This window comes from Cricetulus griseus, chromosome 8 (assembly GCF_003668045.3).
Source record: "Cricetulus griseus strain 17A/GY chromosome 8, alternate assembly CriGri-PICRH-1.0, whole genome shotgun sequence".
In the NCBI taxonomy this organism is placed as follows: Eukaryota; Metazoa; Chordata; class Mammalia; order Rodentia; family Cricetidae; genus Cricetulus; species Cricetulus griseus.
In genome coordinates this window covers 58,713,743-58,727,939 of record NC_048601.1, presented here as the reverse complement: position 1 = coordinate 58,727,939, position 14,197 = coordinate 58,713,743, and the positions used below count along the sequence as shown (strand labels likewise).

The window sequence follows — 14,197 nt, the reverse complement described above, 5'->3', positions numbered from 1 at the left end:
CCAAGAAATGTAAGAGGTTCCTAAGATTCCATAGGCTATTTCCTCTTAGACGAAATTAAGGTACACTTCTTCTCCTTTCCAAGACTACCTGAAATTTATTGCTTCTACAATGGCTATGCAACAGAGCAAAGCATTCATTAGCACACACAGAGAGAAGGTTCAGTCAAGCCAGTAATTACTCCTGGTACTGTATGGACTTATTTGATAATAATACTGCTTTCACTGTAGTCAGTGATTTGAAGGATCTGAAATTGGATTCATTCAATCAAAGTCATGTACAGACTGCAAAAAGCATCTATCTATCTAAAGACCCAGGCCTAATGCCTTCAATGTAGATTACATCCTGAGAGCTATGGGGTAGCAGGGGAGAACTCCCTCATCCACAATGTGACATGAGGAACATGTTCACCCAATGTAAACTACTGTCACGTAGCAAGCTTTGAGTAAAAAAGAACCCAGTAAAAAAAAAAAAAAAAAAAAAAAAATCCACCAACTCAGTACATCTTTGAATTTTGAAGTGAATAAATAGTAAGATATTTTATATTTAAATACTGACAGCTTTGAAAAGCTCAGAATTGGCTGAGTGTGATGGCTCGTGCCTTTAGTCCTAGCACTCAGAAAGCCAAGGCAGATGGATCTCTGTGAGTTCGAGGCTAGCCTAATCAACATAGTGAGTTCCAGTCAAAGATATATAGTGAGAACTTGTTTCAAAAAATAAAAAACCAAACCAAAACAAAAAAACCACCACAGCATCAAGTCTAAAGGGAAAATCAGTTTCTCGTTGTTTAAAAGGATCATAGCTATTTCCTCTATCTCACTATGAATATTCTTAAGATTGGAAAAGTGCACCTAACAGGGCTTTCCTGAAAAGTCTGTCTCTCAGTCTTTCTTGGAGGTGCAGTGTGACTAAGGCAGAGTGACCAGGCCTAGCACTTTGACAGCCAAAGAAATACTAAAGGCTATAGAGCCCCTAGAAGTCTGCATGACTCCAGGGAGTCCTGATGGTAGTAGCTCGGGAAACAACAGAATTCAGGGGAGATTTGTAACATCTTACTGGCAGTTAAAGGTCTTGCTGTCGCTCACTTTAGTGTGTGAATGTGCTCTTAGAAGTATTTTTAGAGTGAACAGCTCTTGCAGTGGAAACGAACTTGAGGCAATGGCAGACTACCTCTGAAGCAGCCTGGCTCCTAAGGATCCACCCAATATACCCTCATGGAATGGTCGAGTTCTTTGATTAATGACAGCCACAGCAGATACCTTGTAACCAAAGAACTAAATAAAATAAAAAAAATAAAAAATTCTAGCCTGTTCTCCTAGCCCAGGACCTGGCCTCGGTGTGTATAAGGCTTTTGTTCATCATGAGGCATTCTCTTACAATTCCATCAAACTGGGTCATGTTTCTTTTTGTTTTAGAAACTTGTAGAAATAACTCCTTTTGGCTCCATTTTGAGGATGTAAGTTACATAGATTTCAGTATGAACTCATACCCTGGAGAGTTAGCTTCACCACCCAGAGATCAAAGTGTGGCATTCTTGGGGATGACTGACCCCGGAAATACTATCTGATTGACAGTGAGGTCAGTAGAGTGTTCTCTAGGGAAGCAAAATCTAAGGTTAAAGGAGTGTTATTACTAGTATGCACACACAAACATAAGGCACAGTGCTCAAGCAGAGGTTACAGGACAGTTTGTACAAGTCAGTCCTCTCCTTCCACCCCATGGGCTCTAACTCAGGTCATCAGGCTTGGCATGGGCACTTTTACCCAATGAGTCATGTGGCTGGCCCCAAATCTGAAATTCAAATTTAGTGTAGTATGTTAGAACTCTACTTGTCTCTACACTATAACTGAAATAAGTGTCAGTTATAACTGAAATTCTTGCCCAAGTCTGAAGTAATGGATTACCAGAGATTGAAAAACACCCCAATGATGTGTGTGACATCAGTTGAAATTTGGTGTCTCAGAACCAAACCCAGGAACCACACTCTTAGCAGCCTGTAGTTCCCACAATCTTTGGTATTCATTGTGAACTTTAGCATTTGGCAGTAACAGGAAAGCCTACCACTGGATGCCAGGAGCAATTAAAGAGAGCCATTTCTCACTGGGCATAGATATACTCTTGCCATCCTGATGTTTAATTGGGCTGGGTGTGTATTCAAGACTAAATTAGAGGAGAGTAGCTGCAAATGGGTGCCATTTTGTTATCCAAGTATGGTCCTGGCTAATGTGTGTTTTTAGGTTTCTCATTCTTGACATTAAGGGGCTTCATTCTCCAAAGTGGTCATAACTCACTAATCCTAGGGACATCTCACAAGGGTCCACTAAATACACCATCCTTGGGACATCTTGCACAGGTGTCCACTGACTAAACCTTCCTCAGGACATCTTGCAGATGATCACTAAATCATTCTTAGGACAATTTGCACAGCTGTCCACACTTTTTTTGTCCACTGGTATTTGCAGCCACTAAATAATGTGCTCAAGTTCTTTCTACAGGAATATAACAGCTACCTTAAGCTATTTATACATCTCAACATCATGTATTTGTTTGAACAGATAAAAGCTTTATTCCTCTGTATGTTTACATAAGAAATTTGTTTACAGACTTATTTATACAATACTTGCGAAGCAGTGTTCATTTTTTTCACATTTTACTGCACAAGATAGCTTCATTACATCACTTTGCTTTGCTTCCCTGGGGAAGACAAGGTAAAGACCTAAGGTAAGAATCCATCCAGGTGACAAAGGAGTGCAAAACAAGGCAGAAGAGAATACCCACAGACATGAATTCAGGACACTGCATCAAAGTGATTTAACCAAGGAAGGACTTCCCTCCTAGTAACTGTCACCCTTTGGGAACTCTGCATGAGTTAGCATTATCTCCGGGCCTCCTCCCTCACACTTAGTGAAAGGAAACCCAGGGGAAACTACATAGGAGGATATCTTGTTACAGACTGAAATGGAGGCCATCTGGGATTCATTCAGTTCACAAAAGCCAAGTACATTCAACTTGGGGAACATTATCATTGTGGAAAGGAAAGGTCTAATTTTGCACTGGTAAAATTAGTCTCTGGAGAGGGATATAAATTAGCTTGCAGTAACTAAAGTGTTTCACTAAGCACTCCACTCTAAACATTCTATCAGACAGTCTGATTTGCTTAACTCTGTTGTTCTGGGTGATGGTGTCATTCACATCCCCAAACTCCATGCCAGTGGCAACAGGATGCAGGTCATCTTGCAGACCAGGAAGGTTAAAGACTTGATGCCGGAGGAACCTTGTCACAGGAGGTTTTAGCTTGGTCGAAGTTGTCTACAGCATTTGATTGCTCACTAAGCATAGACCCCCACCACCCCCATCGCAAAGGTCTCCTCATTCTTAGGGCACTACTGAAGACAGAACTAATCCTGACCTGGGGGATAGCAGGAGAAGTACAGGAAATGAAAACTGCAAACTACAAAAATATCACATCTTAAGAAATACAGATTCCCTTTTGGGTTTGTTTTCTTCCAATTATTAGAAATCCAAGTTCTAGAATTCCAATCTGATCAAGAGGAGCCAAGTCCAATGTGAAATGTCAATTGAGCAGAGTGACAACCTCTTTTAGTGAAGCTTAAAAATATGTATCTTTAAATTTCCTAAGGACCAGGGGACTGTAAACCTTCCCTTACTCAGTGTTGGTGAATCTCTCTCAGCTATGAAGTTTTCTCTAGGAACTGCCTGTGGAGTTTCAATGTCTTCCTCTTACCAGAGTGGTTTTGAGTTTTGGAATATTCAGCGTTACTCAGAGGCAGAGGTGTTGGAGAAAGAAAAAAAAAAAAAAAACATAAGAAAGAATATACTTGTGGATGCTGTGAGTGAGGCTACTGAGAAAACACAGCCATATTCTTGCTACCTTACCTGGCAATGTTATGCCTAAGGACAAGAGTTTAAAAACAACTCAGATGACACTGGCCTGCTTTGCTAGGGTTAGCATTCACTTCCCAAGCAAAATCAGATGCTTCTGGAGGGAGCAATCAAACACACAAAACATTTCTGATCTATTTCAGAAAACACTGTAACAATTATAATACTACTTAGAAGTGACTGCTTAAACCTCATCTTCTCTGAGAACCACATATTTTTTTTTCTTTTTTTAGAAACTTTGGGAATTAAATTTGGTTATCTGGGAGGGAAATACCAATTTGTGATATTTTCTGGTACAGTAATTACTTCCACTCAGCAGAGAGAAGATCAAATAAAAAATATGCACATTGTATTTGCCCATATTTTAATGGCAAATCCCTGATTATTCAGGTTAAAATAATAGAAATCTCTGGATTCTGTATGACTGCAATAGGTAAGGTTGTGTGTGCTTAATATTACAGAAGGAAAATCTCCAAGCTTTCAATGATGTGAGCTTTTATTCAGGTAACCAGCAAATAGCAACAAGATTAAAAATTTCTCATTCTGATCCTCTGTGAGTAAATGCTGAAGAAAGCTGTAGGAATGGCAAGAGCACAGAAGTTACCTGAAGGACATCCGGATTATATGATCCTTCACAGTCCTTCTAAATACAACAGTGTAACAATGCTACGCTTCTATTATCTCAGACATCACCTATCCAAATCCATCCTGTGTAAAAATCCAACATAGTTCTGAGGGGTCAAATGCCTATTCAAGGTCATTTGCCAGGGTCTGAGCTGCCCTGGCCCCTTTTCTCACCACCCCTCAGTCAGGCCCATACCAGTGAGACAAAGTAAATGGACTGGTGGACAGTCTCTGCAGCCCCTCATATAGTTCAGTCTTGTTCTGTGCATCTCCAGTTATCACACACCAAGCCACTCCCTCAGCTTAGAATGACACAAAGGAAGGCTGTGCTGACCAAGCCTTCTGTTGAGAATGTATTTCTCAACAGAAAAATAGCTCTGCCCACTGAATCCTAACTCCTGAAGGATCAGCCCAGGTCTCTTGTTGTTACCTCGCCCAGGCTTTACCATCTTCCTTGGCAAGAGTCTGTTAATTTTCATTAGTGTCTCCATTAAGCCTTACTGAGCCAAATGACTACACAATATATCTCAATATAATTACGGGTGACGCATGAAAGAATGGTTTAGAGACACTTAACCTAATTTCTAGACTGCACTCTTCATAGCTGCAATTAAACTGAGTAGACATTTCATTATATTGCTAACATTTTCATGAGAAAAAATATGAAAACACAGAACTGAAACAGTAGCCTTATTTAAAAATAAACATTTCCTTCATTAGTTTATACATTCTTTCTATTCCAGGAAAGAGTACCCAACCATTTCCTGTCCACCAAGGGTTACCCAAGTCCTGCTTCCCTGCAGCCCACTTGTGGAGAGCTCTTCACGAAATCTCCTCCATCCTCCGCTGCACACCATGCCTTGTTCAACTGTGGAAACCATCTCTTCTAGCAGAGGCCTTTCCTCAGCTCATCTAGGTTCAGCTGGCACAGGAAGGATTTAAAGTCAGAAGGAAGACTGAATGTCCACTCTTCCTGCTGTCACATTGCTGGAGACAACGGTGGCCCTCCAGAAGGCAGTGCTTGCAGGCTGGGGCTGCTGTTGTTGGTTCCCCACCACTTAAAGTGCAAATGTGAGCAAGAAACAAAGTAGCAGTAGAGAACAAGCAAACAGGTTTGGGGTTTTATTTGTTCAAATCTGATGAACTTAAGAGTTTCCCTTCCAACCCTGAAGGATGGCACTGGAGGAAGGGGGTTCTCTGTGCCCACTCTTCTTCTAAAGGGTGATCTGACAAAAGCGCTCCACATAACGAAACGGAAACACACCTTGATGAGTAAGTACACAGAGGGTGGCCGGGAGACAATATTGTAGGGCAAGTGCAGGGGTCTTTAGTTAAATCTATGAACAGTAGTATAAGATTAGTGAAGAACTGCTGCTCTTTGTTTGGTCTTTTAAGTCTAGGAAGCCAAGGAAAGCCAACTGCACATATTCCATCAGCTTCAGCCTTCTATTTAAACACCAGAAAGAAGGTAAGTCACCACAGTCAAACTGTGCCCAGCACACTTATTTCTGATTATCTGAAAATAAACAACATGCTTGTTCTACAGAGACAGACGCCTGCTGAAAGCTTAGAGCAAGACATACACTCTACTTAAAACAGTTCCGTGTGTTACACTGTAGGACTGCTATGTGGTTATACAAGCGAAGGAGATCAAAACCCTGTACAGACACCTGATGTCAGACTTGAAATGCCAAGTGAAAACAGGACTATTCAGCATCTTCATTTATACACAATTTACAATATTTGATTCAAAATAAAAAAATCACAAGAAAAATACATCTGTTTCTGCTACAATTCCTTCCCTTCCCCATCCACCCCCCATGAAAAGTCTTCTAGTAAAAGGTATCATGTTCCCACCACTGTCTTGTTTTGGTCTAATTCTGAGATCCCAGGTTAGGCCAGGTAACATGGAAGGATGGCAATGCTTGGTATTTCTATCACATATGCATTTATTCAAGGATCTCAAGCACTTGCAGTCACGCCTCCAGATTTGAGAAATCACAATTCAATGGAAGCCAGATTGCTAGACAAACTAGATAGCTGGGAAGATTGCATGGGTGTAAGATCCCTTGGCTCAGTCTATTACCAAACAAGGTCAAAGATAGCTGGTTAGAGCTGAGCCCAATTTCTCTTCACAAACACATCCTGTTAGTTTTGCCCTGTTTAAACTGCACACCCGTCTCCAGACTACTGCCTGGGGTTAAGACCAGCCATAGCTGCCATTTCCTCATGATACTGCATCAGGATAAAAAGCAAGAATGGACACACATTCATCAGCATCTGGGAGACAGGCTATAAGACTGACATGGGGCCATTCCTAGCAAGAATGAGACAAAGTGTCCATCACAGGCTCAGTGACAGTCAAGCTTCTGTGAGTGGATTCCAGCAGAGGTGAAGCTCAGGGCAGCTAGCGCTTGAGTTAAGATAGTGCTATTGAAGATGGGGAATGAGAAAACACAGCAAACTAACGAGAGGAGCCGGCCAAGGAACGGATCTGGAGGGTCAGAGATTTTTCTTTCCTTATCATTTCTATAGGAGAAGGCAAGGGGTAGGAGAAAGGGGCTTGAGGGTCCCTTATTTGCAGATTTTTTTAAAAAAATCATTTTTCTCATAACTCCGTAATGAAAATGTGTATTACGGCATGAAGGTTACAGAACTGCGTCTGCTACTGGCTCACGGCTACAGGTCTATGAGCTGATCCACCAGCAGCAAAGACCTGGCTAGGTTGGGAAGACTGGACTCAGAGCTCCCACTGCTGTTTCTAGAGTGCCCACCTGGAAGTGGAAAGATAGGATTCAGTACAAAACACAGAGGATTAGGGTTAGATGTGCAGAGCAAGCAAAGGAGAAAAAGAAAAACAAAGAAATCCAGAGAAGCAACATTTCACATTTCAAAAGTCTTACATGTTGATTTCTAAACATAACCATTAGCTAGTCACCACCTCCCACCAGAAGTTCACTCCATGCACACCACAGTAGAGGCAGGACACTGCAGAGATGCCGCTGGTTCCAAACCAACTCGCTTGCCTAAGAAGTCCTGCCTGTCTACTAGCCTACCAACAGCAAGCCATCTCCTATTAAAGTACAGATCAATGTCTGCTTTGGGGAGAATTAGTTTAGGATTCTATAATAAGAACATGCTTTTAAAAAATAAGTAAGTGGTATGGTTAGTGTTTTGTGCATGCTCAAATGATTCAATCCACCAAAAAGGAAAAGAATGGTCCATAAAGTCTATAGATGCAGCAGACACCAAAATACCACTGTTAGCTCTCTGGGAAGAACATCTATCACATACTTTCCAATTATGATAAAAAATGGTCAACACTTCTACCAACTAGAGAGCACTTTCTTTTTGGCTTGGCATTTCATAAAAACTAACCCTTCTCTAAATAAACCCCAAGTCAATGAGGTTTTAAACTATACAGATCAGCATCTCCACCTGCCTCTCATGTTGGTCCAGGCTACACTGACTGCCATCATCCAGTGTCCTTCACCAAATGGTGATGATCCCATCCACCATGCAGGCTAAGGACAGAGTTTTGATGAGACCTGATGTCAAGCTCTTCTCTTTTCTCCAGCCTCTTTCTTACCTTGTGTGTTTTTGGTTATCAGTACAGGAATAGGGTCAAACTCATCTTCTGCCACCTTTTCCGAGCCCTCAGCGACACCGAAACCTGAGATGAGATTACTATCTTCTGCAGCTTAATACAGAATGTAAGCACACAAGCAGAAACAATAGAAGAAGAGATTAGCAAATGAGAGAACAGGAAGGAGGCATCAAGCCTTCAACTATGAACAATCACTGTTCTTAAAGGTGAAAGCACTTATTTTTCTGAGTTGAAATAAAAGTAGAAAACTGGAAAATACAGGTATATAGAAGTAAAAACCTTTAGAACTTACAATGTTAAGATTTCATAAATAGTTAAGAAATGGGCTATTAGAAGAATTCTCTACTCTGTAGAAGACTATAATCACAGTTGTGACCCTATCTCTGAAATGTCACTATTTTCTGAGTCAACAGAGGCCTGACTAACAACAATTGAAACACTTGAAGCCTGGGGTAGGAGATGAGAGAGGAGCAACCATGTAGAGGCTGGGGCATGGTTCAGTGGCTGAGTATGCTTTAGTAAGTGCAAGGTCCTGAGTTTGACCCCATGACCTAAAACCAATGGAAGAGAATTAACCAATATGTACAAAGCAAGTAAAATGGCAAGACTCCCTGCTTTGTGAGAAAATAAAAGACTTTTTAATAACTCAGAATACTGGGGTACAAAAGACCACCTGCATAAGTTTCTTAGACTATGCTCCCCCACTTTTGGGGTGGTGGTTGTCCTTTTGTCTTGTTTGAGACAGTGTCTCATTATGTAGGTCCAATAGCCCTGGAACTCACAGAAATCAACCTGCCCCTGCCTTCCCAGTGTGGGATTAAAGGCATGTGCCACCACACCCAGAATATTCTCCACTCTAATTAAAGCTATCCTCAGCAAATGCTAGCTGAGCACTTATCTGGCAGAGAATGCTTCTGTGTGGTTACACATTGCTTACTGACACACTTCTGCCAGCCATCAGTGTCTATACAGGTAACTTCCCATGCCAGCCATAAAACAAAACCAGCTATCATCACTGCTACCATGAGCTCATTGTTTTTAGTCATCTCTGGAGGCTTCCTTCTTGAATTTCCTTTGAAAAGGGCTTAACCTGTTCATTTTCTAATACTCCTCAAACACAGAAATAAGTGTCATGTGCAAGCAAGCTATCACCACAACAGACCTCAGAACCCAACCCAAGCTACTCTGCCTGCAAAATCTCACATCAGAAGGAACCAAGACTAAGAAGTGAAAATGACGGATTAGAGTGAGAAACTCAGTAATCAATTATGACTCAAAGGCGAAATAATATTTAAAGCTTTCATAAGTTTAACTTTTGAGGAATGATTTTTGAGGGGTGTGCTTCTTTACACTCAAAACCTTGAGTCACTTGATGAAATGACTTTACTTTCTGAGGCCAATGAGTATCATATTAAAACCACAATCAGTCAGTGGGCTCCCGCATCTACGTGGTTGCCCCTTAAGGCAGGTGGCTCTCAAAGGTAACATGGAATATCTGCATCCCAGTTCTTGTCAGAAAGTGATTTCTGCACCTATCTGTAGTTGCTAGGGCTTAGTAACTACTCTGAGAAGAATTCTAACAGTGGCTAAGAATACAAACCCACATTTTCCATAGAAGTGGACAGCTTGAACACCTTACTAACAAAGACTTTTGACAAAGGGGAACTCCCCAGGGTACATGTGGGCCCAAGAAAGACTTTACCTTTGTGAGCGGGAGCAGAGAGTGCTATGGGGGCGAACTCTTCCAGAAGGTCAGCAGTGGGGTTAGAGAGCAGAGAGCAGTCAAGCAGGGAGTCGTCCCCAGTGAGAGAGTCTGAGTCCAGTCACCATCATCCCCGAAACGGCGGCATTAAACAGCACACAACAACATTGTGAGGTTATATCTTGACTTTTAAGTTATTGCACTTATAGGCCGTATGTACAAGCCAAGGTGCAGAAAGAAAATCAAAAGAAGCATGTTAAGCTCTCTGAACTTCTAACCACAAAAACATGTATCCTAGATTCTACTTGGTAGTAAAGATAAATGCAAGAGTTTTAGCTCAGAAGCTGCTGATCAAACAAGTTTGTGGTTCAAATGTCAATATAACTTAACAACCCAGTATCAGCAATTAGCATTGGAAAAAGAACGTTGCAACCAGAGTTTCACTTAACATTTCCCCACTCAGGAGGAAAGTTCTTAGTGAAGGGCAGAAACTGATCAGGAAGGAACCTGCCATGATTCCCGGGTTCCCATGCAAAATGCCTCTTTCTAGTAGTCTTTAATTGAATTTTCCTTTGAACATAATACTATGTAAAGAACTAGGGAAGGTAAAATTCAGAGATGAATCATTAGAGCAGGGAGTGTTTACTTGGAGAAAACATCTAAGTGAGGAAAAAAACGAGAGGAACCACACTGCCTTTTGGGTGATTCCCCCCACCATGCATTAGTTTATTATCTCCCGAAGGTAATTGGGACTCATGAAAATGAATGCAATCAGATTTGTTTGTGCATGGCTAAGAAACTGTACAAAGACTGAAATTTTCAAGTAAGAGCGAAAGTGACACTGGATGCCAGGACAATTTCAATTTTGCCCACAAGCAAAAAGAGAATCACCTCTAGATGGAAGCCCTGATCTGGTAAAGAATATCAACAGCAGGAGATGAGCTCCACAGATCCAGACGCTAGTGGTGAAGTGGAAGGCATGTCTGCTTAACAACTGGAAGGGTAAAGGCGCCATTTATCTGAGCAGCCATGTGTTAAAGAGGTAGGGGGAACCTGCCACCAGTGAAGAGAATCTTTTTTTTTTCTTTCTGGTGTTGGGGATTGATTGATATGTAAGCACTTGGTCACTGAGGTATATCTCCAGGCCTGTAAAAAGATATTGAATAATACAATTCTGTATTCAGAGCAAGCCTAGGAGTCATTCGTAAGAAAAACATGGCTCCAAAAAGTACTCAGTTATGTAGCACAAGGACATACTCAACATCTAGAAGCCAGGACTGTAAGAACAATTCATGGCATCCACTGCAAACCAATCAGAATGCAAATAAACACCTGTCACGGGTGGGAAGCCCTGCTCTGAGGCGACTGCACTGCCAGCTCTGACTGACCTGTGCGGTTTGAGGTCACAGACTCTGTCTGAGATGGGAGGCGCTGAGCAACCGGTGGCTCCAATCCAGGTATGAGACTCTCAACAGCAACATCAGCCTTTTCTTTTGTATCAGGGGCATTAACAGTGGAGAGGAAAGGGTAAGAAAAGGAAGAAGTCAGACGCTGCTCAGGAAAACCTGTGAAGGCTTGTTTCCCAAGTCTGAGGTGAGCTGCAGAGCACAGCCTGTGACCTTACTTCTGCCACTGTCTGGACTTCGATAACTGGGCATGCATGCACAAGGCTAACTATCAGGAAGGTGCAGTGATCACCAGTTCCTATGAGTAAGTGCAGGATACAAGCAACTTTTAAGCAGCAAATTCTTCCATGTCAGAAAAGATTGGCTTCAAGACAGGCAATGGTGACTCACACCTGTAATTCCACAACTACAGAGGCTGAGACAAAAGTGCTGCCATGAGTTTGAGGCCAGCCTAGCTACAGAGTGATTGATACTCTACTTCAAAAAGCTGACGATGACCAAAACAGCTTCGTTCATCAATAGTTTGGGCAATTTACCCTTTTAATGGGCCAGCCTTGGTGTAAACATCTCCCATCTAATGCAGAACCTTCAAGTGTACCTCACCCTATCCCATGATGTAGTAGGGAAGTGCTCTGCACATTGGGAGGACTCACGGATGGAGTCCTACCTTTCTGTGAGACCATGGCATCCCTGAGTGCTAGCATTTCTTGTCTAAAGTCTAATGACTGAACCCTCTAGTAATCCAGACATTTTAAAGGTTCTTCTCATATAGCATTAAAAAAATTAAGCAGACCAAGCCACTGCTCTGGACTACCATGGGGCTGAACTGCCAGGCAGAATTCCTGGTATGGGTGTTTGTTACAAGCATTGACCTTCTAAAGAACAATCAGCTCAAGTCTATAAGTTCAGGGAAGTTCCTAGGGACAATCAGAAACCATCTGTTTTCCACTATTCTTCTTTATTCACAAGAAATTTACTGAAGAAATCAGAGGTCATCAGTAAAGAGCAGAGTTACAGGTTGTACACATGGAAAACAGAAAAAGATGCTCCATTTGGACTAACAGAAGCAGGGTTAACAGCACTGCCTGTTGGCTTCAAACCATGCACAAGGGCTACAGAGGCCTGAGGGCACTTCTGCTCTCCCCCACTTCCCCATGCCAGAGCTACCCCCCACAAACACACACATATATAACAGGCATGACTGAAGAAACAGACAGGGATTTTACCAATCACAGCATCAGAGGTGCTGCCGAAAGGATCTGTCATAGGCAAGAGGTCAGGGAGCAGAAGAGAAGTATCAGGAGATTTGAGTCCCTCGATTAGTTTTTCTAGGTTGGGAAAGAGGTAAAGAAAAGGCAAAAATGCAAGTAAGTGGATCATTTGCTGTTCCATGAAAACAGTTTAGGGCTCCCCACTTTAAAGAGATACCACAAAAACATAGACCAATAGCATCTTGTTAATAATAAGCTTTTCCAGAACCAGCAAGATGGTTCAGTGGGTAAAAGTGTTTGCCACCACTCGTGAAAAACTGAGTTCAATTCCAAGGACCTACCCAGACTCCTACAAGTGACCCTCTGACTTCCAATCTGCACTCACATACATACAACACAAAACAAGTCAATAAATGAACATAATTTTAAAAACTGCCCCCACAAGACCTTCCAAATGATAAGGCTAAAAGGCTACTTCCCCAGGTGAAGTAGAACTCAAGGTTCACCAAGGTGAGGGAGGCCCTTGGGTCTGTATATTGTTTGCTTTCATTTGAAGCATAGCATATATTAACCATCACCAATTTTAAATGTGTACAACATAATGAATGTTGGAAAATTTATACATTCATGTAATCACCACTGAAGTAATGATATAGACCATTTCCAACCGTTTCAGACACCTGTGCCCCTTACAATAAATGCTTTCTTTTCACCATAGGCACTGGCAACAACAGGCCTCTCCATATATATAATTTTGCCATTTCCAGATTCTCATCTCCCCCACTTTTTTAAATACATGGTCTCATATAGCCCAGGCTGGCCTTGAACTTGTTATGTAGTCAAAGATGACACTGAAGTTCTAATCCTCCTGCCTCTATCTTCTTAGAGCTGGGATTATAGGCACTACATGGTGCTAAGACTGAATCTGGAACCTGAAACTTGCTAGGTATGCACTCTACCAAGTGAGCTAAATTCCAAGCTCCAGATTTTCTATTTTATTTTTTGCCCTTGTTGTTTAGTTGGTTTTGTTTGTTTGTTTAAAAAAAGTTTCAAGCCAGGCAGTGGTGGCACATACCTTTAGTCCCAGCACTTAGGAGGAAGAGACAAGCAGATTTCTGTGAGTTTGAAGCCAGCCTGGTTTACAAAGGAAGTTCCAGGACAGCTAGGGCTACACAGAGAAACCCTGTCTCAAAAAACAAGAAAGAAAAGAGGGGGAGGAGGGAGACAGAGAGAAGAAAGAAAGAAAGAAAGAAAGAAAGAAAGAAAGAAAGAAAGAAAGAAAGAAGAGGAGGAGGAAGAGGAGGAGGGAGGGAGGAGGGAGGGGAGGGAGGGAGGGAGGGAGGGAGGGAGGGAGGGAGGGAGGAGGGGAGGGAGGGAGGGAGGTCTCTTCTGGTGGCTGTGTCAGAGAAGCAGAAGGTGGCAACTGACTTCAGGAGATCTGCCCACCAAAACGCAAGGCACTGGTAGGTGAATCTCAGATAGAAAAGGCCCTGATGACTTCAGCTCCAGAATGTCTCTTGTTACTGCTGTGTCTTTACATGTTTGCCATTGCCATTTTTCTCTGGTATCTGACTGGCATGGTGTGATTGGGGGTGGGGGGATCCCCTCTGCCTTTAATGCAGTGTGATTATCTCATGGAAATATCCCGTTCTACTGGGCATTTTTACCTGTGGATTATTATGAAGCTGTACTGTTTAAGTGATTAAAGATTTTACACAATAATAATCTTAGTTTAAATAGAATTTT

General features: G+C 42.0%; 1 protein-coding gene across 11 annotated transcripts in view; it reads right to left on the bottom strand.

The window, feature by feature from the left end:
* The window catches only part of Aak1 (AP2 associated kinase 1), a 152,729-nt gene that overhangs the window by 8,852 nt on the left and 129,680 nt on the right, over positions 1-14,197 (bottom strand). For 4 of the 11 annotated variants that reach the window (XR_004771022.1, XM_035448630.1, XM_027428613.2 and 1 more), the window contains exons 17-19: positions 11,223-11,324; positions 9,835-9,945; positions 8,115-8,225 (exon numbers count right to left, since the gene is read on the bottom strand). The exons of 4 other annotated variants lie outside the window; for them this stretch is intronic. Coding sequence is in view for 6 of the 7 variants with exons in the window: in XM_035448630.1 (XP_035304521.1) it covers positions 8,115-8,225; positions 9,835-9,945; positions 11,223-11,324 (324 nt within the window). In the remaining variant the exon portion in view is untranslated. The remainder of the gene's footprint in view (positions 1-8,114; positions 8,226-9,834; positions 9,946-11,222; positions 11,325-14,197) is intronic. 3 more of the 11 variants (XM_027428616.2, XM_035448632.1, XM_027428617.2) reach the window with 3 other exon arrangements.